General features: G+C 49.8%; 1 protein-coding gene across 1 annotated transcript in view; it reads left to right on the forward strand.

Moving 5' to 3' along the window:
• hdac6 (histone deacetylase 6) overlaps positions 1 to 26,450 on the forward strand; it is a 61,978-nt gene that overhangs the window by 23,234 nt on the left and 12,294 nt on the right. The window contains 3 exon segments of the mRNA XM_055022147.1: positions 6,045 to 6,173; positions 6,239 to 6,407; positions 6,855 to 7,060. Of these exon segments, the coding sequence (XP_054878122.1) occupies positions 6,045 to 6,173; positions 6,239 to 6,407; positions 6,855 to 7,060 (504 nt within the window).

Consider the following 26,450-nt stretch of genomic DNA (forward strand, 5'->3'; position numbering starts at 1 on the left):
TCGTGGTGAACGTGTGAATCATCAGCCTGTCGTGGTGAATGTGTGAATGTTGTGGTGAACGTGTGAATCGTCAGCCTGTCGTGGTGAACGTGTGAATCATCAGCCTGTCGTGGTGAATGTGTGAATGTCGTGGTGAACGTGTGAATCGTCAGCCTGTCGTGGTGAATGTGTGAATGTCGTGGTGAATGTGTGAATGTCATGGTGAACGTGTGAATCATCAGCCTGTCGTGGTGAACGTGTGAATGTCGTGGTGAACGTGTGAATCATCAGCCTGTCATGGTGAACGTGTGAATCATCAGCCTGTCATGGTGAACGTGTGAATCATCAGCCTGTCATGGTGAATGTGTGAATGTCATGGTGAACGTGTGAATCATCAGCCTGTCGTGGTGAACGTGTGAATCATCAGCCTGTCGTGGTGAACGTGTGAATGTCGTGGTGAACGTGTGAATCATCAGCCTGTCATGGTGAACGTGTGAATCATCAGCCTGTCGTGGTGAACGTGTGAATGTCGTGGTGAACGTGTGAATCATCAGCCTGTCATGGTGAACGTGTGAATCATCAGCCTGTCATGGTGAACGTGTGAATCATCAGCCTGTCGTGGTGAATGTGTGAATCATCAGCCTGTCGTGGTGAACGTGTGAATCATCAGCCTGTCGTGGTGAATGTGTGAATGTCGTGGTGAACGTGTGAATCGTCAGCCTGTCGTGGTGAATGTGTGAATGTCGTGGTGAACATGTGAATCATCAGCCTGTCGTGGTGAACGTGTGAATCATCAGCCTGTCATGGTGAACGTGTGAATCATCAGCCTGTCATGGTGAATGTGTGAATGTGTGAATGTCATGGTGAACGTGTGAATCATCAGCCTGTCATGGTGAATGTGTGAATGTCGTGGTGAACGTGTGAATCATCAGCCTGTCATGGTGAACGTGTGAATCATCAGCCTGTCATGGTGAATGTGTGAATGTCATGGTGAACGTGTGAATCGTCAGCCTGTCGTGGTGAACGTGTGAATCATCAGCCTGTCGTGGTGAATGTGTGAATGTCGTGGTGAACGTGTGAATCGTCAGCCTGTCGTGGTGAATGTGTGAATGTCGTGGTGAATGTGTGAATGTCATGGTGAACGTGTGAATCATCAGCCTGTCGTGGTGAACGTGTGAATCATCAGCCTGTCGTGGTGAACGTGTGAATGTCGTGGTGAACGTGTGAATCATCAGCCTGTCATGGTGAACGTGTGAATCATCAGCCTGTCATGGTGAACGTGTGAATCATCAGCCTGTCATGGTGAACGTGTGAATCATCAGCCTGTCATGGTGAATGTGTGAATGTCATGGTGAACGTGTGAATCGTCAGCCTGTCATGGTGAATGTGTGAATGTCATGGTGAACGTGTGAATCGTCAGCCTGTCGTGGTGAAACGTGTGAATCATCAGCCTGTCATGGTGAACGTGTGAATCATCAGCCTGTCATGGTGAACGTGTGAATCATCAGCCTGTCATGGTGAATGTGTGAATGTCATGGTGAACGTGTGAATCGTCAGCCTGTCGTGGTGAACGTGTGAATCATCAGCCTGTCGTGGTGAATGTGTGAATGTTGTGGTGAACGTGTGAATCGTCAGCCTGTCGTGGTGAACGTGTGAATCATCAGCCTGTCGTGGTGAATGTGTGAATGTCGTGGTGAACGTGTGAATCGTCAGCCTGTCGTGGTGAATGTGTGAATGTCGTGGTGAATGTGTGAATGTCATGGTGAACGTGTGAATCATCAGCCTGTCGTGGTGAACGTGTGAATGTCGTGGTGAACGTGTGAATCATCAGCCTGTCATGGTGAACGTGTGAATCATCAGCCTGTCATGGTGAACGTGTGAATCATCAGCCTGTCATGGTGAATGTGTGAATGTCATGGTGAACGTGTGAATCATCAGCCTGTCGTGGTGAACGTGTGAATCATCAGCCTGTCGTGGTGAACGTGTGAATGTCGTGGTGAACGTGTGAATCATCAGCCTGTCATGGTGAACGTGTGAATCATCAGCCTGTCGTGGTGAACGTGTGAATGTCGTGGTGAACGTGTGAATCATCAGCCTGTCATGGTGAACGTGTGAATCATCAGCCTGTCATGGTGAACGTGTGAATCATCAGCCTGTCGTGGTGAATGTGTGAATGTTGTGGTGACGTGTGAATCATCAGCCTGTCGTGGTGAACGTGTGAATCATCAGCCTGTCGTGGTGAATGTGTGAATGTCGTGGTGAACGTTTGAATCGTCAGCCTGTCGTGGTGAATGTGTGAATGTCGTGGTGAACATGTGAATCATCAGCCTGTCGTGGTGAACGTGTGAATCATCAGCCTGTCATGGTGAACGTGTGAATCATCAGCCTGTCATGGTGAATGTGTGAATGTGTGAATGTCATGGTGAACGTGTGAATCATCAGCCTGTCATGGTGAATGTGTGAATGTCGTGGTGAACGTGTGAATCATCAGCCTGTCATGGTGAACGTGTGAATCATCAGCCTGTCATGGTGAATGTGTGAATGTCATGGTGAACGTGTGAATCGTCAGCCTGTCGTGGTGAACGTGTGAATCATCAACCTGTCGTGGTGAATGTGTGAATGTCGTGGTGAACGTGTGAATCGTCAGCCTGTCGTGGTGAATGTGTGAATGTCGTGGTGAATGTGTGAATGTCATGGTGAACGTGTGAATCATCAGCCTGTCGTGGTGAACGTGTGAATCATCAGCCTGTCGTGGTGAACGTGTGAATGTCGTGGTGAACGTGTGAATCATCAGCCTGTCGTGGTGAACGTGTGAATCATCAGCCTGTCATGGTGAACGTGTGAATCATCAGCCTGTCATGGTGAATGTGTGAATGTCATGGTGAACGTGTGAATCATCAGCCTGTCGTGGTGAACGTGTGAATCATCAGCCTGTCGTGGTGAACGTGTGTATGTCGTGGTGAACGTGTGAATCATCAGCCTGTCATGGTGAACGTGTGAATCATCAGCCTGTCATGGTGAACGTGTGAATCATCAGCCTGTCGTGGTGAATGTGTGAATGTGGTGGTGGACGTGTGAATCATCAGCCTGTCGTGGTGAACGTGTGAATCATCAGCCTGTCGTGGTGAATGTGTGAATGTCGTGGTGAACGTGTGAATCGTCAGCCTGTCGTGGTGAATGTGTGAATGTCGTGGTGAACATGTGAATCATCAGTCTGTCGTGGTGAACGTGTGAATCATCAGCCTGTCATGGTGAACGTGTGAATCATCAGCCTGTCATGGTGAATGTGTGAATGTCATGGTGAACGTGTGAATCATCAGCCTGTCATGGTGAACGTGTGAATCATCAGCCTGTCATGGTGAATGTGTGAATGTCGTGGTGAACGTGTGAATCATCAGCCTGTCATGGTGAACGTGTGAATCATCAGCCTGTCATGGTGAACGTGTGAATCATCAGCCTGTCATGGTGAATGTGTGAATGTCATGGTGAACGTGTGAATGTCGTGGTGAACGTGTGAATGTCATGGTGAATGTGTGAATGTCATGGTGAACGTGTGAATGTCATGGTGGACGTGTGAATGTCATGGTGAATGTGTGAATGTCGTGGTGAACGTGTGAATCGTCAGTCTGTCATGGTGAACGTGTGAATGTCGTGGTGAACGTGTGAATGTCGTGGTGAACGTGTGAATGTCGTGGTTAACGTATGAATCGTCAGCCTGTCATGGTGAATGTGTGAATGTCGTGGTGAATGTGTGAATGTCGTGGTGAACGTGTGAATGTCGTGGTGAACGTGTGAATGTCATGGTGAATGTGTGAATGTCGTGGTGAATGTGTGAATGTCATGGTGAACGTGTGAATGTTGTGGTGAACGTGTGAATGTTGTGGTGAACGTGTGAATGTTGTGGTGAACGTGTGAATGTCGTGGTGAACGTGTGAATCGTCAGTCTGTCATGGTGAACGTGTGAATGTCGTGGTGAATGTGTGAATGTCGTGGTGAACGTGTGAATGTCGTGGTGAACGTGTGAATGTCATGGTGAATGTGTGAATGTCGTGGTGAACGTATGAATCGTCAGCCTGTCATGGTGAATGTGTGAATGTAGTGGTGAATGTGTGAATGTCGTGGTGAACGTGTGAATGTCGTGGTGAACGTGTGAATGTCATGGTGAACGTGTGAATGTTGTGGTGAACGTGTGAATGTCGTGGTGAACGTGTGAATCGTCAGCCTGTCATGGTGAACGTGTGAATGTCGTGGTGAATGTGTGAATGTCGTGGTGAACGTGTGAATGTCGTGGTGAACGTGTGAATGTCATGGTGAACGTATGAATCGTCAGCCTGTCATGGTGAATGTGTGAATGTCGTGGTGAATGTGTGAATGTCGTGGTGAACGTGTGAATGTTGTGGTGAACGTGTGAATGTCATGGTGAACGTGTGAATCGTCAGCCTGTCATGGTGAACGTGTGAATGTCATGGTGAACGTGTGAATGTCATGGTGAACGTGTGAATGTCGTGGTGAATGTCATGGTGAACGTGTGAATGTTGTGGTGAACGTGTGAATGTTGTGGTGAACGTGTGAATGTCGTGGTGAACGTGTGAATCGTCAGCCTGTCATGGTGAACGTGTGAATGTCGTGGTGAATGTGTGAATGTCGTGGTGAACGTGTGAATGTCGTGGTGAACGTGTGAATGTCATGGTGAATGTGTGAATGTCGTGGTGAACGTATGAATCGTCAGCCTGTCATGGTGAATGTGTGAATGTAGTGGTGAATGTGTGAATGTCGTGGTGAACGTGTGAATGTCGTGGTGAACGTGTGAATGTCATGGTGAACGTGTGAATGTTGTGGTGAACGTGTGAATGTCGTGGTGAACGTGTGAATGTCGTGGTGAACGTGTGAATGTCGTGGTGAACGTGTGAATCGTCAGCCTGTCATGGTGAACGTGTGAATGTCGTGGTGAACGTGTGAATGTCGTGGTGAACGTGTGAATGTCATGGTGAACGTATGAATCGTCAGCCTGTCATGGTGAATGTGTGAATGTCGTGGTGAATGTGTGAATGTTGTGGTGAACGTGTGAATGTCATGGTGAACGTGTGAATCGTCAGCCTGTCATGGTGAACGTGTGAATGTCATGGTGAACGTGTGTGAATGTCATGGTGAACATGTGAATGTCGTGGTGAACGTGTGAATGTCATGGTGAACGTGTGAATGTCATGGTGAACGTGTGAATGTCGTGGTGAACGTGTGAATGTTGTGGTGAACGTGTGAATGTCATGGTGAACGTGTGAATCGTCAGCCTGTCATGGTGAACGTGTGAATGTCGTGGTGAACGTGTGAATGTCGTGGTGAACGTGTGAATGTTGTGGTGAACGTGTGAATCGTCAGCCTGTCATGGTGAACGTGTGAATGTCGTGGTGAATGTGTGAATGTCGTGGTGAACGTGTGAATGTCATGGTGAACGTGTGAATGTCGTGGTGAACGTGTGAATGTCGTGGTGAACGTGTGAATGTCGTGGTGAACGTGTGAATGTCGTGGTGAACGTGTGAATGTCGTGGTGAACCTGTGAATGTCGTGGTGAACGTGTGAATGTCGTGGTGAACGTGTGAATGTCGTGGTGAACGTGTGAATCGTCAGCCTGTCATGGTGAACGTGTGAATGTCATGGTGAACGTGTGAATGTCGTGGTGAACGTGTGAATGTCGTGGTGAACGTGTGAATGTCGTGGTGAACGTGTGAATGTCGTGGTGAACGTGTGAATCGTCAGCCTGTCATGGTGAACGTGTGAATGTCGTGGTGAACCTGTGAATGTCGTGGTGAACGTGTGTGAACGTCGTGGTGAACGTGTGAATGTCGTGGTGAACGTGTGAATGTCGTGGTGAACGTGTGAATCGTCAGCCTGTCATGGTGAACGTGTGAATGTCGTGGTGAACGTGTGAATGTCGTGGTGAACGTGTGAATGTCGTGGTGAACGTGTGAATCGTCAGCCTGTCATGGTGAACGTGTGAATGTCGTGGTGAACGTGTGAACGTCGTGGTGAACGTGTGAACGTCGTGGTGAACGTGTGAATCGTTGCAGGCATCACCCCGAACAGCCTCAGAGGATTTCTAAGATCTTCTCCAAACATCAGAAGCAGGGATTGGTCGCCCGTTGCCATCGGATACCAGCCCGCCTGGCGACAGAGGAGGAGCTGGCCTTGTGTCACAGGTGAGAGGTGAAAGGTCGTGTGCCCCGCCGTCTCCACCGGGAGGGTTTACCTGTGTGTGTTGCAGCCTGCAGCACATCGAGCAGATGAAGGCGACGGCGGAGATGAAACCCCGCGACCTTCACAGACTGGGAAACCAGTTCACCTCCATCTTCTTCAGCAACCAGAGCTTCCAGTGCGCCCAGTTAGCTGCTGGGAGCTGCTTCAACGCAGTGGACGCCATCCTGAGCGGCCAGGTAGGAACACAGGAACCCCGGAGCCCCGAGGAGGCGTCAGCAGGGCGGGACGCACAGCAACGCACCAGACAGACAGAGCATCATCATCATCATCATCATGATCATCATCATCATCATCATCACAGCCAAACTAGAGTTTTAAATCTCCAGAATAAAGTTCTAATGTCACCAGAAGACTTCAAATTATTAGAAAAATAGTTTCAATGAGGCCAAACAGATTTAAAGTCATTTTTTTTATTTATAAAGTTTATCATTCCTCATTTTTATTCTGAAGTATTGATCATGGAGTCCTGCCTTAAAATTCATTTTCTTTATAGGAACTGTTAGATTCACACGAAGGTAAAAATAAATGTCAGGTGATTTTACAGGTAAAAAACATCCTACTCTGATTCAAGTAAGTAAATAAAAGAGGCTGTGCCCCCTGGTGGCTGCCTGTCTCCACTGCAGCTGAGTAACGGCGTGGCCATCGTCCGCCCTCCGGGTCACCACGCCGAGAGAGACGCTCCCTGCGGTTTCTGTCTCTTCAACACCACCGCTCTCGCCGCTCGCTACGCCCAGAAAAACTCCCATGATCCTCAGCTGCGAGTGCTGATCCTCGACTGGGACGTTCACCATGGCAACGGGACACAGCACATGTTTGAAGACGACAACAGGTGAGGAAGCAGTGAGAGTGAGACGCAGCGACGTGACTCTGACGTTCTGTCTCTGACGTTCTGTCTCTGATCTCTGACGCTCTGTCTCTGACGTTCTGTCTCTGACGTTCTGTCTCTGACGCTCTGTCTCTGACGCTCTGTCTCTATCTCTGACGCTCTGTCTCTGATCTCTGACGTTCTGTCTCTGTCTCTGACGCTCAGTCTCTCTGACGCTCTGTCTCTGACGCTCTGTCTCTGACGTTCTGTCTCTGTCTCTGACGCTCTGTCTCTGATCTCTGACATTCTGTCTCTGACGTCCTGTCTCTGTCTCTGACGTTCTGTCTCTGACGCTCTGTCTCTGACGTTCTGTCTCTGACGTTCTGTCTGACGTTCTGCTCTGATCTCTGACGTTCTGTCTCTGATCTCTGACGTTCTGTCTCTGACGTTCTGTCCTGATCTCTGAGTTCTGTCTCTGACGTTCTGTCTCTGTCTCTGACGTTCTGTCTCTGACGCTCTGTCTCTGACGCTCTGTCTCTGATCTCTGACGTTCTGTCTCTGATCTCTGACGCTCTGTCTCTGACGTTCTGTCTCTGTCTCTGACGTTCTGTCTCTGATCTCTGACGTTCTGTCTCTGACGTTCTGTCTCTGTCTCTGACGCTCTGTCTCTGATCTCTGACATTCTGTCTCTGACGTCCTGTCTCTGTCTCTGACGTTCTGTCTCTGACGCTCTGTCTCTGACGTTCTGTCTCTGACGTTCTGTCTCTGACGTTCTGTCTCTGATCTCTGACGTTCTGTCTCTGATCTCTGACGTTCTGTCTCTGACGTTCTGTCTCTGATCTCTGACGTTCTGTCTCTGAAGTTCTGTCTCTGTCTCTGACGTTCTGTCTCTGACGCTCTGTCTCTGACGCTCTGTCTCTGATCTCTGACGTTCTGTCTCTGATCTCTGACGCTCTGTCTCTGACGTTCTGTCTCTGTCTCTGACGTTCTGTCTCTGATCTCTGACGTTCTGTCTCTGACGTTCTGTCTCTATCTCTGACGCTCTGTCTCTGATCTCTGACGTTCTGTCTCTGTCTCTGACGCTCTGTCTCTGTCTCTGACGCTCTGTCTCTGACGCTCTGTCTCTGACGTTCTGTCTCTGTCTCTGACGCTCTGTCTCTGATCTCTGACATTCTGTCTCTGACGTCCTGTCTCTGTCTCTGACGTTCTGTCTCTGACGCTCTGTCTCTGACGTTCTGTCTCTGACGTTCTGTCTCTGACGTTTGTCTCTGATCTCTGACGTTCTGTCTCTGACGCTCTGTCTCTGACGTCCTGTCTCTGTCTCTGACGCTCTGTCTCTGACGTTCTGTCTCTGACGTTCTGTCTCTGACGTTCTGTCTCTGTCTCTGACGTTCTGTCTCTGACGTTCTGTCTCTGTCTCTGACGTTCTGTCTCTGACGTTCTGTCTCTAATCTCTGATCTCTGACGTTCTGTCTCTGACGTTCTGTCTCTGTCTCTGATGTTCTGTCTCTGACGTTCTGTCTCTGTCTCTGACGTTCTGTCTCTGATCTCTGACGTTCGTCTCTGACGTTCTGTCTCTGTCTCTGACGTTCGTCTCTGACGTTCTGTCTCTGTCTCTGATGTTCTGTCTCTGATCTCTGACTTTCTGTCTCTGACGTTCTGTCTCTGATCTCTGACGTTCTGTCTCTGACGTTCTGTCTCTGATCTCTGACGCTCTGTCTCTGATCTCTGAGGCTCTGTCTCTGACGTTCTGTCTCTGTCTCTGACGTTCTGTCTCTGATCTTTGACGTTCTGTCTCTGTCTCTGACGCTCTGTCTCTGACGTTCTGTCTCTGACGTTCTGTCTCTGACGTTCTGTCTCTGACGTCCTGTCTCTGTCTCTGACGTTCTGTCTCTGTCTCTGACGTTCTGTCTCTGACGTTCTGTCTCTGTCTCTGACGTCCTGTCTCTGTCTCTGACGTTCTGTCTCTGACGTTCTGTCTCTGTCTCTGACGTTCTGTCTCTGACGTCCTGTCTCTGTCTCTGACGTTCTGTCTCTGACGTTCTGTCTCTGACGCTCTGTCTCTGACGTTCTGTCTCTGTCTCTGACGTTCTGTCTCTGACGTTCTGTCTCTGACGTTCTGTCTCTGATCTCTGACGCTCTGTCTCTGTCTCTGACGTTCTGTCTCTGACGTTCTGTCTCTGATGTTCTGTCTCTGATCTCTGACGTTCTGTCTCTGACTTCTGTCTCTGATCTCTGACGTTCTGTCTCTGATCTCTGACGTTCTGTCTCTGACGCTCTGTCTCTGACGTCCTGTCTCTGTCTCTGACGTTCTGTCTCTGACGTTCTGTCTCTGTCTCTGACGTTCTGTCTCTGACGTCCTGTCTCTGTCTCTGACGTTCTGTCTCTGACGTTCTGTCTCTGACGTTCTGTCTCTGTCTCTGATGCTCTGTCTCTGACGTTCTGTCTCTGTCTCTGACGTTCTGTCTCTGACGTTCTGTCTCTCTGATCTTTGACGCTCTGTCTCTGTCTCTGACGCTCTGTCTCTGACGTTCTGTCTCTGACATTCTGTCTCTGACGTTCTGTCTCTGACGTTCTGTCTCTGTCTCTGACGTTCTGTCTCTGACGTTCTGTCTCTGATGTTCTGTCTCTGATCTCTGAAGTTCTGTCTCTGACGTTCTGTCTCTGACGTTCTGTCTCTGATCTCTGACGTTCTGTCTCTGATCTCTGACGTTCTGTCTCTGATCTCTGAAGTTCTGTCTCTGATCTCTGACGTTCTGTCTCTGACGCTCTGTCTCTGACGTCCTGTCTCTGTCTCTGACGTTCTGTCTCTGACGTTCTGTCTCTGTCTCTGACGTTCTGTCTCTGATCTTTGACGTTCTGTCTCTGTCTCTGACGCTCTGTCTCTGATGTTCTGTCTCTGACGTTCTGTCTCTGACGTTCTGTCTCTGACGTCCTGTCTCTGTCTCTGACGTTCTGTCTCTGTCTCTGACGTTCTGTCTCTGACGTTCTGTCTCTGTCTCTGACGTCCTGTCTCTGTCTCTGACGTTCTGTCTCTGACGTTCTGTCTCTGTCTCTGACGTTCTGTCTCTGACGTCCTGTCTCTGTCTCTGACGTTCTCTCTGACGTTCTGTCTCTGACGTTCTGTCTCTGACGCTCTGTCTCTGACGTTCTGTCTCTGTCTCTGACGTTCTGTCTCTGACGTTCTGTCTCTGACGTTCTGTCTCTGACGTTCTGTCTCTGATCTCTGACGCTCTGTCTCTGTCTCTGACGTTCTGTCTCTGACGTTCTGTCTCTGACGTTCTGTCTCTGACGTTCTGTCTCTGATCTCTGACGTTCTGTCTCTGATCTCTGACGTTCTGTCTCTGATCTCTGACGTTTCTGTCTCTGACGCTCTGTCTCTGACGTCCTTCTCTGTCTCTGACGTTCTGTCTCTGACGTTCTGTCTCTGTCTCTGACGTTCTGTCTCTGACGTCCTGTCTCTGTCTCTGACGTTCTGTCTCTGACGTCAGTCTCTGACGTTCTGTCTCTGTCTCTGATGCTCTGTCTCTGACGTTCTGTCTCTGTCTCTGACGTTCTGTCTCTGACGTTCTGTCTCTGATCTTTGACGCTCTGTCTCTGATCTTTGACGCTCTGTCTCTGACGTTCTGTCTCTGATCTCTGACGCTCTGTCTCTGACGTTCTGTCTCTGTCTCTGACGTTCTGTCTCTGACGTTCTGTCTCTGACGTTCTGTCTCTGATCTCTGAAGTTCTGTCTCTGATCTCTGACGTTCTGTCTCTGACGCTCTGTCTCTGACGTCCTGTCTCTGTCTCTGACGTTCTGTCTCTGACGTTCTGTCTCTGTCTCTGACATTCTGTCTCTGACGTCCTGTCTCTGTCTCTGACGTTCTGTCTCTGACGTTCTGTCTCTGACGTTCTGTCTCTGTCTCTGACGCTCTGTCTCTGACGTTCTGTCTCTGTCTCTGACGTTCTGTCTCTGACGTTCTGTCTCTGATCTTTGACGTTCTGTCTCTGACGCTCTGTCTCTGTCTCTGACGCTCTGTCTCTGACGCTCTGTCTCTGACGTTCTGTCTCTGTCTCTGACGCTCTGTCTCTGACGTTCTGTCTCTGTCTCTGACGTTCTGTCTCTGTCTCTGACGCTCTGTCTCTGACGTTCTGTCTCTGTCTCTGACGTTCTGTCTCTGACGTTCTGTCTCTGATCTTTGACGTTCTGTCTCTGACGCTCTGTCTCTGTCTCTGACGCTCTGTCTCTGACGTTCTGTCTCTGACGTTCTGTCTCTGTCTCTGACGTCCTGTCTCTGTCTCTGACGTTCTGTCTCTGACGCTCTGTCTCTGACGTTCTGTCTCTGTCTCTGACGTTCTGTCTCTGACGTTCTGTCTCTGATCTCTGAAGTTCTGTCTCTGATCTCTGACATTCTGTCTCTGACGTTCTGTCTCTGACGCTCTGTCTGACGTTCTGTCTCTGTCTCTGACGTTCTGTCTCTGACGTTCTGTCTCTGACGTTCTGTCTCTGTCTCTGACGCTCTGTCTCTGACGTTCTGTCTCTGTCTCTGACGTTCTTCTCTGACGTTCTGTCTCTGATCTTTGACGTTCTGTCTCTGTCTCTGACGCTCTGTCTCTGTCTCTGACGCTCTGTCTCTGACGCTCTGTCTCTGACGTTCTGTCTCTGTCTCTGACGCTCTGTCTCTGATCTCTGACATTCTGTCTCTGACGTTCTGTCTCTGACGCTCTGTCTCTGACGTTCTGTCTCTGTCTCTGACGTTCTGTCTCTGACGTTCTGTCTCTGATCTCTGAAGTTCTGTCTCTGATCTCTGACGTTCTGTCTCTGACGCTCTGTCTCTGACGTCCTGTCTCTGTCTCTGACGTTCTGTCTCTGACGTTCTGTCTCTGTCTCTGACGTTCTGTCTCTGACGTCCTGTCTCTGTCTCTGACGTTCTGTCTCTGACGTTCTGTCTCTGACGTCTGTCTCTGTCTCTGACGCTCTGTCTCTGACGTTCTGTCTCTGTCTCTGACGTTCTGTCTCTGACGTTCTGTCTCTGATCTTGACGTTCTGTCTCTGACGCTCTGTCTCTGTCTCTGACGCTCTGTCTCTGACGTCTGTCTCTGACGTTCTGTCTCTGTCTCTGACGCTCTGTCTCTGACGTTCTGTCTCTGTCTCTGACGTTCTGTCTCTGTCTCTGACGCTCTGTCTGACGTCCTGTCTCTGTCTCTGACGTTCTGTCTCTGACGTTCTGTCTCTGACGTTCTGTCTCTGACGCTCTGTCTCTGACGTTCTGTCTCTGTCTCTGACGTTCTGTCTCTGACGTTCTGTCTCTGACGTTCTGTCTCTGACGTTCTGTCTCTGATCTCTGACGCTCTGTCTCTGTCTCTGACGTTCTGTCTCTGACGTTCTGTCTCTGATGTTCTGTCTCTGATCTCTGACGTTCTGTCTCTGACGTTCTGTCTCTGACGTTCTGTCTCTGATCTCTGACGTTCTGTCTCTGATCTCTGACGTTCTGTCTCTGATCTCTGACGTTCTGTCTCTGACGCTCTGTCTCTGACGTCCTGTCTCTGTCTCTGACGTTCTGTCTCTGACGTTCTGTCTCTGTCTCTGACGTTCTGTCTCTGACGTCCTGTCTCTGTCTCTGACGTTCTGTCTCTGACGTTCAGTCCTGACGTTCTGTCTCTGTCTCTGATGCTCTGTCTCTGACGTTCTGTCTCTGTCTCTGACGTTCTGTCTCTGACGTTCTGTCTCTGATCTTTGACGCTCTGTCTCTGATCTTTGACGCTCTGTCTCTGACGTTCTGTCTCTGATCTCTGACGCTCTGTCTCTGACGTTCTGTCTCTGTCTCTGACGTTCTGTCTCTGACGTTCTGTCTCTGACGTTCTGTCTCTGATCTCTGAGTTCTGTCTCTGATCTCTGACGTTCTGTCTCTGACGCTCTGTCCTCTGACGTCCTGTCTCTGTCTCTGACGTTCTGTCTCTGACGTTCTGTCTCTGACATTCTGTCTCTGACGTCCTGTCTCTGTCTCTGACGTTCTGTCTCTGACGTTCTGTCTCTGACTTCTGTCTCTGTCTCTGACGCTCTGTCTCTGACGTTCTGTCTCTGTCTCTGACGTTCTGTCTCTGACGTTCTGTCTTGATCTTTGACGTTCTGTCTCTGACGCTCTGTCTCTGTCTCTGACGCTCTGTCTCTGACGCTCTGTCTCTGACGTTCTGTCTCTGTCTCTGACGCTCTGTCTCTGACGTTCTGTCTCTGTCTCTGACGTTCTGTCTCTGTCTCTGACGCTCTGTCTCTGACGTTCTGTCTCTGTCTCTGACGTTCTGTCTCTGAACGTTCTGTCTCTGATCTTTGACGTTCCTGTCTCTGACGCTCTGTCTCTGTCTCTGAGCTCTGTCTCTGACGTTGTCTCTGACGTTCTGTCTCTGTCTCTGACGTCCTGTCTCTGTCCTCTGACGTTCTGTCTCTGACGCTCTGTCTCTGACGTTCTGTCTCTGTCTCTGCGTTTGTCTCTGACGTTCTGTCTCTGATCTCTGAAGTTCTGTCTCTGATCTCTGACATTCTGTCTCTGACGTTCTGTCTCTGACGCTCTGTCTCTGACGTTCTGTCTCTGTCTCTGACGTTCTGTCTCTGACGTTCTGTCTCTGACGTTCTGTCTCTGTCTCTGACGCTCTGTCTCTGACGTTCTGTCTCTGTCTCTGACGTTCTGTCTCTGACGTTCTGTCTCTGATCTTTGACGTTCTGTCTCTGTCTCTGACGCTCTGTCTCTGTCTCTGACGCTCTGTCCTCTGACGCTCTGTCTCTGACGTTCTGTCTCTGTCTCTGACGCTCTGTCTCTGATCTCTGACATTCTGTCTTGACGTTCTGTCTCTGACGCTCTGTCTCTGACGTTCTGTCTCTGTCTCTGACGTTCTGTCTCTGACGTTCTGTCTCTGATCTCTGAAGTTCTGTCTCTGATCTCTGACGTTCTGTCTCTGACGCTCTGTCTCTGACGTCCTGTCTCTGTCTCTGACGTTCTGTCTCTGACGTTCTGTCTCTGTCTCTGACGTTCTGTCTCTCTGACGTCCTGTCTCTGTCTCTGACGTTCTGTCTCTGACGTTGTCTCTGACGTTCTGTCTCTGTCTCTGACGCTCTGTCTCTGACGTTCTGTCTCTGTCTCTGACGTTCTGTCTCTGACGTTCTGTCTCTGATCTTTGACGTTCTGTCTCTGACGCTCTGTCTCTGTCTCTGACGCTCTGTCTCTGACGCTCTGTCTCTGACGTTCTGTCTCTGTCTCTGACGTCTGTCTCTGATCTCTGACATTCTGTCTCTGCGTTCTGTCTCTGACGCTCTGTCTCTGACGTCTGCTCTGTCTCTGACGTTCTGTCTGACGTTCTGTCTCTGATCTCTGACGTTCTGTCTCTGACGTTCTGTCTCTGATCTCTGACGTTTGTCTCTGATCTCTGACGTTCTGTCTCTGATCTCTGACGTTCTGTCTCTGTCTCTGACGTTCTGTCTCTGACGTTCTGTTTCTGTGTCTGACGCCTGTCTCTGTCTCTGACGCTCTGTCTCTGACGTTCTGTCTCTGACGTTCTGTCTCTGACGTTCTGTCTCTGACGTTCTGTCTCTGACGTTCTGTCTCTGTCTCTGACGTTCTGTCTCTGACGTTCTGTCTCTGACGTTCTGTCTCTGACGTTCTGATCTCTGACTTTCTGTCTCTGACGTTCTGATCTCTGACTTTCTGTCTCTGACGTTCTGTCTCTGATCTCTGACGTTCTGTCTCTGACGTTCTGTCTCTGTCTCTGACGTTCTGTCTCTGATCTCTGACGTTCGTCTCTGACGTTCTGTCTCTGTCTCTGATGTTCTGTCTCTGATCTGACTTTCTGTCTCTGACGTTCTGTCTCTGATCTCTGACGTTCTGTCTCTGACGTTCTGTCTCTGATCTCTGACGCTCTGTCTGATTCTGAGGCTCTGTCTCTGAAGTTCTGTCTGTCTCTGACGTTCTGTCTCTATCTTTGACGTTCTGTCCTCTGTCTCTGACGCTCTGTCTCTGACGTTCTGTCTCTGACGTTCTGTCTCTGACGTTCTGTCTCTGACGTCCTGTCTCTGTCTCTGACGTTCTGTCTCTGTCTCTGACGTTCTGTCTCTGAGTTCTGTCTCTGTCTCTGACGTCCTGTCTCTGTCTCTGACGTTCTGTCTCTGACGTTCTGTCTCTGTCTCTGACGTTCTGTCTCTGACGTCCTGTCTCTGTCTCTGACGTTCTGTCTCTGACGTTCTGTCTCTGACGTTCTGTCTCTGACGTTCTGTCTCTGATCTCTGACGCTCTGTCTCTGTCTCTGACGTTCTGTCTGACGTTCTGTCTCTGCGTTCTGTCTCTGACGTTCTGTCTCTGATCTCTGACGTTCTGTCTCTGACGTTCTGTTTCTGTCTCTGACGTTCTGTCTCTGACGCTCTGTCTCTGACGTTCCTGTCTCTGTCTCTGACGCTCTGTCTCTGACGTTCTGTCTCTGACGTTCTGTCTCTGACGTTCTGTCTCTGTCTCTGACGTCTGTCTCTGACGTATTCTGTCTCTGACGTTCTGTCTCTGACGTTCTGATCTCTGACTTTCTGTCTCTGACGTTCTGTCTCTGATCTCTGACGTTTGTCTCTGACGTTCTGTCTCTGTCTCTGACGTTCTGCTGATCTCTGACGTTCGTCTGACGTTCTGTCTCTGTCTCTGATGTTCTGTCTCTGATCTCTGACTTTCTGTCTCTGACGTTCTGTCTCTGATCTCTGACGCTCTGTCTCTGATCTCTGAGGCTCTGTCTCTGACGTTCTGTCTCTGTCTCTGACGTTCTGTCTCTGATCTTTGACGTTCTGTCTGTCTCTGACGCTCTGTCTCTGACGTTCTGTCTCTGACGTTCTGTCTCTGACGTTCTGTCTCTGACGTCCTGTCTCTGTCTCTGACGTTCTGTCTCTGTCTCTGACGTTCTGTCTCTGACGTTCTGTCTCTGTCTCTTGACGTCCTTGTCTGTCTCTGAAGTTCTGTCTGACGTTCTTCTCTGTCTCTGACGTTTCTGTCTCTGACGTCCTGTCTCTGTCTCTGAAGTTCTGTCTCTGACGTTCTGTCTCTGACGTTCTGTCTCTCTGATCTCTGACGCTCTGTCTCTGTCTCTGACGTTCTGTCTCTGACGTTCTGTCTCTGATTCTGTCTCTGATTCTGACGTTCTGTCTCTGACGTTCTGTCCTCTGACGTTCTGTCTCTGATCTCTGACGTTCTGTCTCTGATCTCTGAGTTCTGTCTCTGTCATGACGTTCTGTCTCTGACGCTCTGTCTGACGTCTGTCTCTGTCTCTGACGTTCTGTCTGACGTTCTGTTTCTGTCTCTGACGTCCTGTCTCTGTCTCTGACGTCTGTCTGACGTTCGTCTCTGACGTTGTCTCTGACGTTCTGTCTCTGTCTCTGACGTTCTGTCTCTGACGTTCTCTCTGACGTTCTGTCTCTGACGTTCTGATCTCTGACTTTCTGTCTCTGAACGTTCTGATCTCTGACTTTCTGTCTGACGTTCTGTCTCTGATCTCTGCGTTCTGTCTCTGTCTCTGTCTCTGTCTTGACGTCTGTCTCTGATCTCTGACGTTCGTCTCTGACGTTCTGTCTTCTCTGATGTTCTGTCTCTGATCTCTGACTTTCTGTCTCTGAACGTTCGTTGATCTGGACGTTCTGGCTCTGACGTTCTGCTCTCTGTCTCTGACGCTCTGTCTCTGATCTCTGAGGCTCTGTCTCTGACGTTCTGTCTCTGATCTTTGACGTTCTGTCTCTGTCTCTGACGCTGTCTCTGACGTTCGTCTCTGACGTTCTGTCTCTGACGTTCTGTCTCTGACGTCCTGTCTCTGTCTGACGTTCTGTCTGTCTCTGACGTTCTGTCTCTGACGTTCTGTCTCTGTCTCTGACGTTCCTGTCTCTGTCTCTGACGTTCTGTCTCTGACGTTCTGTCTCTGTCTCTGACGTTCTGTCTCTGACGTCCTGTCTCTGTCTCTGACGTTCTGTCTCTGACGTTCTGTCTCTGACGTTCTCTCTGTATCTGACGCTCTGTCTCTGTCTCTGACGTTCTGTCTGACGTTCTGTCTCTGAAGTTCTGTCTCTGATCTCTGACGTTCTGTCTCTGATCTCTGACGTTCTGCTCTGATCTCTGACGTTCTGTCTCTGTCTCTGACGTTCTGTCTCTGACGCTCTGTCTGACGTTCTGGTCTCTGTCTCTGACGTTCTGTCTCTGACGTGTTTCTGTCTCTGACGTTCTGTCTCTGACGCTCTGTCTCTGAGCCTGTCTGTCTCTGACGCTCTGTCTCTGACGTTCTGTCTCTGACGTTTCTGTCTCTGACGTTCTGTCTCTGCTCTGACGTTCTGTCTCTGACGTTCTGTCTCTGACGTTCTGATCTGACTTTCTGTGTCTGACGTTCTGTCTCTGATCTCTGACGTTCTGTCTCTGACGTTTGTTCTGTCTCTGACGTTTCTGTCTCTGATCTATGACGTTCGTCTCTGACGTTCTGTCTCTGTCTCTGATGTTCTGTCTCTGATCTCTGACTTTTGCTGTCTGACGTTCTGTCTCTGATCTCTGACGCTCTGTCTCTGATCTCTGAGGCTCTGTCTCTGACGTTCTGTCTCTGTCTCTGACGTTCTGCTCTGATCTTGACGTTCTGTCTCTGTCTCTGACGCTGTCTCTGACGTTCTGTCTCTGACGTTCTGTCTCTGACGTCCTTCTCTGTCTCTGACGTTCTGTCTCTGTCTCTGACGTTCTGTCTCTGATTCTGTCTCTGTCTCTGACGTCCTGTCTCTGTCTCTGACGTTTCTGTCTCTGACGTTCTGTCTCTGTCTCTGACGTTCTGTCTCTGACGTCCTGTCTCTGTCTCTGACGTTCTGTCTCTGACGTTCTGTCTCTGACGTTCTGTCTCTGACGTTCTGTCTCTGATCTCTGACGCTCTGTCTCTGTCTCTGACGTTCTGTCTCTGATGTTTCTGTCTCTGATCTGACGTTCTGTCTCTGACGTTCTGTCTCTGACGTTCTGTCTCTGATCTCTGACGTTCTGTCTCTGATCTCTGACGTTCTGTCTCTGACGCTCTGTCTCTGACGTCCTGTCTCTGTCTCTGACGTTCTGTGTCTGACGTTCTGTCTCTGTCTCTGACGTTCTGTCTCTGACGTCCTGTCTCTGTCTCTGACGTTCTGTCTCTGACGTTCTGTCTCTGTCTCTGATGCTCTGTCTCTGAGTTCTGTCTCTGTCTCTGACGTTCTGTCTCTGACGTTCTGTCTCTGTCTCTGACGTTCTGTCTCTGATCTTTGACGTTCTGTCTCTGTCTCTGACGTTCTGTCTCTGACGTTCTGTCTCTGTCTCTGACGTTCTGTCTCTGACGTCCTGTCTCTGTCTCTGACGTTCTGTCTCTGACGTTCTGTCTCTGACGTTCTGTCTCTGTCTCTGACGCTCTGTCTCTGACGTTCTGTCTCTGTCTCTGACGTTCTGTCTCTGACGTTCTGTCTCTGACGTTCTGTCTCTGATCTTTGACGTTCTGTCTCTGTCTCTGACGCTCTGTCTCTGTCTGACGCTCTGTCTCTGACGTTCTGTCTCTGTCTCTGACGCTCTGTCTCTGATCTCTGACATTCTGTCTCTGACGTTCTGTCTCTGACGCTCTGTCTCTGACGTTCTGTCTCTGTCTCTGACGTTCTGTCTCTGACGTTCTGTCTCTGACGTTCTGTCTCTGATCTCTGACGTTCTGTCTCTGATCTCTGACGTTCTGTCTCTGTCTCTGACGTTCTGTCTCTGACGCTCTGTCTCTGACGTTCTGTCTCTGTCTCTGACGTTCTGTCTCTGACGTTCTGTTTCTGTCTCTGACGTTCTGTCTCTGACGCTCTGTCTCTGACGTCCTGTCTCTGTCTCTGACGCTCTGTCTCTGACGTTCTGTTCTGACGTTCTGTCTCTGACGTTCTGTCTCTGTCTCTGACGTTCTGTCTCTGACGTTCTGTCTCTGTCTCTGACGTTCTGATCTCTGACGTTCTGTCTCTGACGTTCTGTCTCTGACTCTGACGTTCTGTCTCTGACGTTCTGTCTCTGTCTCTGACGTTCTGTCTCTGACGTTCTGTCTCTGTCTCTGACGTTCTGTCTCTGACGTTCTGTCTCTGACGTTCTGTCTCTGTCTCTGACGTTCTGATCTCTGACTTTCTGTCTCTGACGTTCTGTCTCTGATCTCTGACGTTCTGTCTCTGACGTTCTGTCTCTGTCTCTGACGTTCTGATCTCTGACTTTCTGTCTCTGACGTTCTGTCTCTGACGTTCTGTCTCTGACGTTCTGTCTCTGATCTCTGACGCTCTGTCTCTGTCTCTGACGTTCTGTCTCTGACGTTCTGTCTCTGACGTTCTGTCTCTGATCTCTGACGTTCTGTCTCTGATCTCTGACGTTCTGTCTCTGATCTCTGACGTTCTGTCTCTGTCTCTGACGTTCTGTCTCTGACGCTCTGTCTCTGACGTTCTGTCTCTGTCTCTGACGTTCTGTCTCTGACGTTCTGTTTCTGTCTCTGACGTTCTGTCTCTGACGCTCTGTCTCTGACGTCCTGTCTCTGTCTCTGACGCTCTGTCTCTGACGTTCTGTCTCTGACGTTCTGTCTCTGACGTTCTGTCTCTGTCTCTGACGTTCTGTCTCTGACGTTCTGTCTCTGACGTTCTGATCTCTGACTTTCTGTCTCTGACGTTCTGTCTCTGATCTCTGACGTTCTGTCTCTGACGTTCTGTCTCTGTCTCTGACGTTCTGTCTCTGATCTCTGACGTTCGTCTCTGACGTTCTGTCTCTGTCTCTGATGTTCTGTCTCTGATCTCTGACTTTCTGTCTCTGACGTTCTGTCTCTGATCTCTGACGCTCTGTCTCTGATCTCTGAGGCTCTGTCTCTGACGTTCTGTCTCTGTCTCTGACGTTCTGTCTGATCTTTGACGTTCTGTCTCTGTCTCTGACGCTCTGTCTCTGACGTTCTGTCTCTGACGTTCTGTCTCTGACGTTCTGTCTCTGACGTCCTGTCTCTGTCTCTGACGTTCTGTCTCTGTCTCTGACGTTCTGTCTCTGACGTTCTGTCTCTGTCTCTGACGTCCTGTCTCTGTCTCTGACGTTCTGTCTCTGACGTTCTGTCTCTGTCTCTGACGTTCTGTCTCTGACGTCCTGTCTCTGTCTCTGACGTTCTGTCTCTGACGTTCTGTCTCTGACGTTCTGTCTCTGACGTTCTGTCTCTGATCTCTGACGCTCTGCTCTGTCTCTGATGTTCTGTCTCTGACGTTCTGTCTCTGATGTTCTGTCTCTGATCTCTGACGTTCTGTCTCTGACGTTCTGTCTCTGACGTTCTGTCTCTGATCTCTGACGTTCTGTCTCTGATCTCTGACGTTCTGTCTCTGACGCTCTGTCTCTGACGTCCTGTCTCTGTCTCTGACGTTCTGTGTCTGACGTTCTGTCTCTGTCTCTGACGTTCTGTCTCTGACGTCCTGTCTCTGTCTCTGACGTTCTGTCTCTGACGTTCTGTCTCTGTCTCTGATGCTCTGTCTCTGACGTTCTGTCTCTGTCTCTGACGTTCTGTCTCTGACGTTCTGTCTCTGTCTCTGACGTTCTGTCTCTGATCTTTGACGTTCTGTCTCTGTCTCTGACGTTCTGTCTCTGACGTTCTGTCTCTGTCTCTGACGTTCTGTCTCTGACGTCCTGTCTCTGTCTCTGACGTTCTGTCTCTGACGTTCTGTCTCTGACGTTCTGTCTCTGTCTCTGACGCTCTGTCTCTGACGTTCTGTCTCTGTCTCTGACGTTCTGTCTCTGACGTTCTGTCTCTGACGTTCTGTCTCTGATCTTTGACGTTCTGTCTCTGTCTCTGACGCTCTGTCTCTGTCTCTGACGCTCTGTCTCTGACGTTCTGTCTCTGTCTCTGACGCTCTGTCTCTGATCTCTGACATTCTGTCTCTGACGTTCTGTCTCTGACGCTCTGTCTCTGACGTTCTGTCTCTGTCTCTGATGTTCTGTCTCTGACGTTCTGTCTCTGACGTTCTGTCTCTGATCTCTGACGTTCTGTCTCTGATCTCTGACGTTCTGTCTCTGTCTCTGACGTTCTGTCTCTGACGCTCTGTCTCTGACGTTCTGTCTCTGTCTCTGACGTTCTGTCTCTGACGTTCTGTTTCTGTCTCTGACGTTCTGTCTCTGACGCTCTGTCTCTGACGTCTGTCTCTGTCTCTGACGCTCTGTCTCTGACGTTCTGTCTCTGACGTTCTGTCTCTGACGTTCTGTCTCTGTCTCTGACGTTCTGTCTCTGACGTTCTGTCTCTGACGTTCTGTCTCTGTCTCTGACGTTCTGATCTCTGACTTTCTGTCTCTGACGTTCTGTCTCTGATCTCTGACGTTCTGTCTCTGACGTTCTGTCTCTGTCTCTGACGTTCTGTCTCTGACGTTCTGTCTCTGTCTCTGTTCTGTCTCTGACGTTCTGTCTCTGACGTTCTGTCTCTGTCTCTGACGTTCTGATCTCTGACTTTCTGTCTCTGACGTTCTGTCTCTGATCTCTGACGTTCTGTCTCTGACGTTCTGTCTCTGTCTCTGACGTTCTGATCTCTGACTTTCTGTCTCTGACGTTCTGTCTCTGTCTCTGACGTTCTGTCTCTGATCTCTGACGTTCGTCTCTGACGTTCTGTCTCTGTCTCTGATGTTCTGTCTCTGATCTCTGACTTTCTGTCTCTGACGTTCTGTCTCTGATCTCTGAGGCTCTGTCTCTGACGTTCTGTCTCTGTCTCTGACGTTCTGTCTCTGATCTTTGACGTTCTGTCTCTGTCTCTGACGCTCTGTCTCTGACGTTCTGTCTCTGACGTTCTGTCTCTGACGTCCTGTCTCTGTCTCTGACGTTCTGTCTCTGTCTCTGACGTTCTGTCTCTGACGTTCTGTCTCTGTCTCTGACGTCCTGTCTCTGTCTCTGACGTTCTGTCTCTGACGTTCTGTCTCTGTCTCTGACGTTCTGTCTCTGACGCTCTGTCTCTGACGTTCTGTCTCTGTCTCTGACGTTCTGTCTCTGACGTTCTGTCTCTGATCTCTGACGCTGTCTCTGTCTCTGATGTCTGTCTCTGACGTTCTGTCTCTGATGTTCTGTCTCTGATCTCTGACGTTCTGTCTCTGACGTTCTGTCTGACGTTCTGTCTCTGATCTCTGACGTTCTGTCTCTGATCTCTGACGTTCTGTCTCTGATCTCTGACGTTCTGTCTCTGACGCTCTGTCTCTGACGTCCTGTCTCTGTCTCTGACGTTCTGTCTCTGACGTTCTGTCTCTGTCTCTGACGTTCTGTCTCTGACGTCTGTCTCTGTCTCTGACGTTCTGTCTCTGACGTTCTGTCTCTGACGTTCTGTCTCTGTCTCTGATGCTCTGTCTCTGACGTTCTGTCTCTGTCTCTGACGTTCTGTCTCTGACGTTCTGTCTCTGATCTTTGACGCTCTGTCTCTGACGTTCTGTCTCTGATCTCTGACGTTCTGTCTCTGTCTCTGACGTTCTGTCTCTGACGTTCTGTCTCTGATGTTCTGTCTCTGATCTCTGACGTTCTGTCTCTGACGTTCTGTCTCTGACGTTCTGTCTCTGATCTCTGAAGCTCTGTCTCTGACGTTCTGTCTCTGATCTCTGAAGTTCTGTCTCTGATCTCTGACGTTCTGTCTCTGACGCTCTGTCTCTGACGTCTGTCTCTGTCTCTGACGTTCTGTCTCTGACGTTCTGTCTCTGTCTCTGACGTTCTGTCTCTGACGTCCTGTCTCTGTCTCTGACGTTCTGTCTCTGACGTTCTGTCTCTGACGTTCTGTCTCTGTCTCTGACGCTCTGTCTCTGACGTTCTGTCTCTGATCTCTGACGTTCTGTCTCTGATCTGACGCTCTGTCTCTGTCTCTGATGTTCTGTCTCTGATCTCTGACGCTTCTGTCTCTGACGTTCTGTCTCTGATCTCTGACGTTCTGTCTCTGACGCTCTGTCTCTGACGTTCTGTCTCTGATCTCTGACGTTCTGTCTCTGATCTCTGACGTTCTGTCTCTGATGTTCTGTCTCTGACGCTCTGTCTCTGACGTTCTGTCTCTGTCTCTGACATTCTGTCTCTGACCTGTCTCTGTCTCTGACGCTCTGTCTCTGACGTTCTGTCTCTGACGTCCTGTCTCTGTCTCTGACGCTCTGTCTCTGACGTTCTGTCTCTGTCTCTGACGTTCTGTCTCTGACGTTCTGTCTCTGATGTTCTGTCTCTGATCTCTGACGTTCTGTCTCTGACGTTCTGTCTCTGACGTTCTGTCTCTGATCTCTGAGGCTCTGTCTCTGACGTTCTGTCTCTGATCTCTGAAGTTCTGTCTCTGATCTCTGACGTTCTGTCTCTGACGTCCTGTCTCTGTCTCTGACGTTCTGTCTCTGACGCTCTGTCTCTGACGTCCTGTCTCTGTCTCTGACGTTCTGTCTCTGACGTTCTGTCTCTGTCTCTGACGTTCTGTCTCTGACGTCCTGTCTCTGTCTCTGACGTTCTGTCTCTGACGTTCTGTCTCTGACGTTCTGTCTCTGTCTCTGACGCTCTGTCTCTGACGTTTCTGTCTCTGACGTTCTGTCTCTGACGTTCTGTCTCTGATCTTTGACGCTCTGTCTTGATCTTTGACGCTCTGTCTCTGTCTCTGATGTTCTGTCTCTGTCTCTGACGCTCTGTCTCTGACGTTCTGTCTCTGTCTCTGACGCTCTGTCTCTGACGTCTGTCTCTGTCTCTGACGTTCTGTCTCTGACGTTCTGTCTCTGTCTCTGACGTTCTGTCTCTGACGTCCTCTCTGTCTCTGACGTTCTGTCTCTGACGTTCTGTCTCTGTCTCTGACGCTCTGTCTCTGACGTTCTGTCTCTGTCTCTGACGTTCTGTCTCTGACGTTCTGTCTCTGATCTTGACGCTCTGTCTCTGATCTTTGACGCTCTGTCTCTGTCTCTGATGTTCTGTCTCTGTCTCTGACGCTCTGTCTCTGACGTCCTGTCTCTGTCTCTGACGTTCTGTCTCTGACGTTCTGTCTCTGACGTTCTGTCTCTGTCTCTGACGCTCTGTCTCTGACGTTCTGTCTCTGATCTCTGACGTTCTGTCTCTGATCTTTGACGCTCTGTCTCTGTCTCTGATGTTCTGTCTCTGATCTCTGACGCTCTGTCTCTGACGTTCTGTCTCTGATCTCTGACGTTCTGTCTCTGACGCTCTGTCTCTGACGTTCTGTCTCTGATCTCTGACGTTCTGTCTCTGATCTCTGACGTTCTGTCTGATGTTCTGTCTCTGACGCTCTGTCTCTGACGTTCTGTCTCTGTCTCTGACATTCTGTCTCTGACGTCCTGTCTCTGTCTCTGACGCTCTGTCTCTGACGTTCTGTCTCTGACGTCTGTCTCTGTCTCTGACGCTCTGTCTCTGACGTTCTGTCTCTGTCTCTGACGTTCTGTCTCTGACGTTCTGTCTCTGATGTTCTGTCTCTGATCTCTGACGTTCTGTCTCTGACGTTCTGTCTCTGACGTTCTGTCTCTGATCTCTGAAGTTCTGTCTCTGATCTCTGACGTTCTGTCTCTGACGTCCTGTCTCTGTCTCTGACGTTCTGTCTCTGACGCTCTGTCTCTGACGTCCTGTCTCTGTCTCTGACGTTCTGTCTCTGACGTTCTGTCTCTGTCTCTGACGTTCTGTCTCTGACGTCCTGTCTCTGTCTCTGACGTTCTGTCTCTGACGTTCTGTCTCTGACGTTCTGTCTCTGTCTCTGACGCTCTGTCTCTGACGTTCTGTCTCTGTCTCTGACGTTCTGTCTCTGACGTTCTGTCTCTGATCTTGACGCTCTGTCTCTGATCTTTGACGCTCTGTCTCTGTCTCTGATGTTCTGTCTCTGTCTCTGACGCTCTGTCTCTGACGTTCTGTCTCTGTCTCTGACGTTCTGTCTCTGATGTTCTGTCTCTGATCTCTGACGCTCTGTCTCTGACGTTCTGTCTCTGATCTCTGACGTTCTGTCTCTGACGTCTGTCTCTGTCTCTGACGTTCTGTCTCTGACGCTCTGTCTCTGACGTCTGTCTCTGTCTCTGACGCTCTGTCTCTGACGTTCTGTCTCTGACGTTCTGTCTCTAATCTCTGATCTCTGACTTTCTGTCTATGACGTTCTGTCTCTGATCTCTGACGCTCTGTCTCTGATCTCTGAGGCACTGTCTCTGACGTTCTGTCTCTGATCTTTGACGTTCTGTCTCTGTCTCTGACGCTCTGTCTCTGTCTCTGACGCTCTGTCTCTGACGTTCTGTCTCTGACGTTCTGTCTCTGACGCTCTGTCTCTGACGTTCTGTCTCTGTCTCTGACGTTCTGTCTCTGATCTCTGACGTTCTGTCTCTGACGTCCTGTCTCTGTCTCTGACGTTCTGTCTCTGACGCTCTGTCTCTGACGTCTGTCTCTGTCTCTGACGTTCTGTCTCTGACGTTCTGTCTCTGTCTCTGACGTTCTGTCTCTGACGTTCTGTCTCTGTCTCTGACGCTCTGTCTCTGACGTTCTGTCTCTGACGTTCTGTCTCTGTCTCTGACGTTCTGTCTCTGACTCTCTGTCTCTGACGTTCTGTCTCTGTCTCTGACGTTCTGTCTCTGACGTTCTGTCTCTGACGTTCTGTCTCTGTCTCTGACGTTCTGTCTCTGACGTTCTGTCTCTGACGTTCTGTCTCTGTCTCTGACGTTCTGTCTCTGTCTCTGACGTTCTGTCTCTGACGTTCTGTCTCTGATCTCTGACGTTCTGTCTCTGTCTCTGACGTTCTGTCTCTGTCTCTGACGTTCTGTCTCTGATCTCTGACGTTCTGTCTCTGACGCTCTGTCTCTGACGTTCTGTCTCTGTCTCTGACGCTCTGTCTCTGACGTTCTGTCTCTGTCTCTGACGTTCTGTCTCTGACGTTCTGTCTCTGTCTCTGACGTTCTGTCTCTGACGTTCTGTCTCTGACGTTCTGTCTCTGTCTCTGACGTTCTGTCTCTGACTCTGACGTTCTGTCTCTGACGTTCTGTCTCTGTCTCTGACGTTCTGTCTCTGATCTCTGACTTTCTGTCTCTGACGTTCTGTCTCTGATCTCTGACGTTCTGTCTCTGACGTTCTGTCTCTGTCTCTGACGTTCTGTCTCTGACGTTCTGTCTCTGTCTCTGACGTTCTGTCTCTGACGTTCTGTCTCTGACGTTCTGTCTCTGTCTCTGACGTTCTGTCTCTGATCTCTGACTTTCTGTCTCTGACGTTCTGTCTCTGATCTCTGACGTTCTGTCTCTGACGTTCTGTCTCTGTCTCTGACGTTCTGTCTCTGATCTCTGACTTTCTGTCTCTGACGTTCTGTCTCTGATCTCTGACTTTCTGTCTCTGACGTTCTGTCTCTGATCTCTGAGGCTCTGTCTCTGACGTTCTGTCTCTGTCTCTGACGTTCTGTCTCTGATCTTTGACGTTCTGTCTCTGTCTCTGACGCTCTGTCTCTGACGTTCTGTCTCTG

The sequence above is a fragment of the Poeciliopsis prolifica genome, unplaced genomic scaffold, assembly GCF_027474105.1.
Source record: "Poeciliopsis prolifica strain line A6 unplaced genomic scaffold, Auburn_PproV2 SCAFFOLD082, whole genome shotgun sequence".
NCBI classification, from domain to species: domain Eukaryota; kingdom Metazoa; phylum Chordata; class Actinopteri; order Cyprinodontiformes; family Poeciliidae; genus Poeciliopsis; species Poeciliopsis prolifica.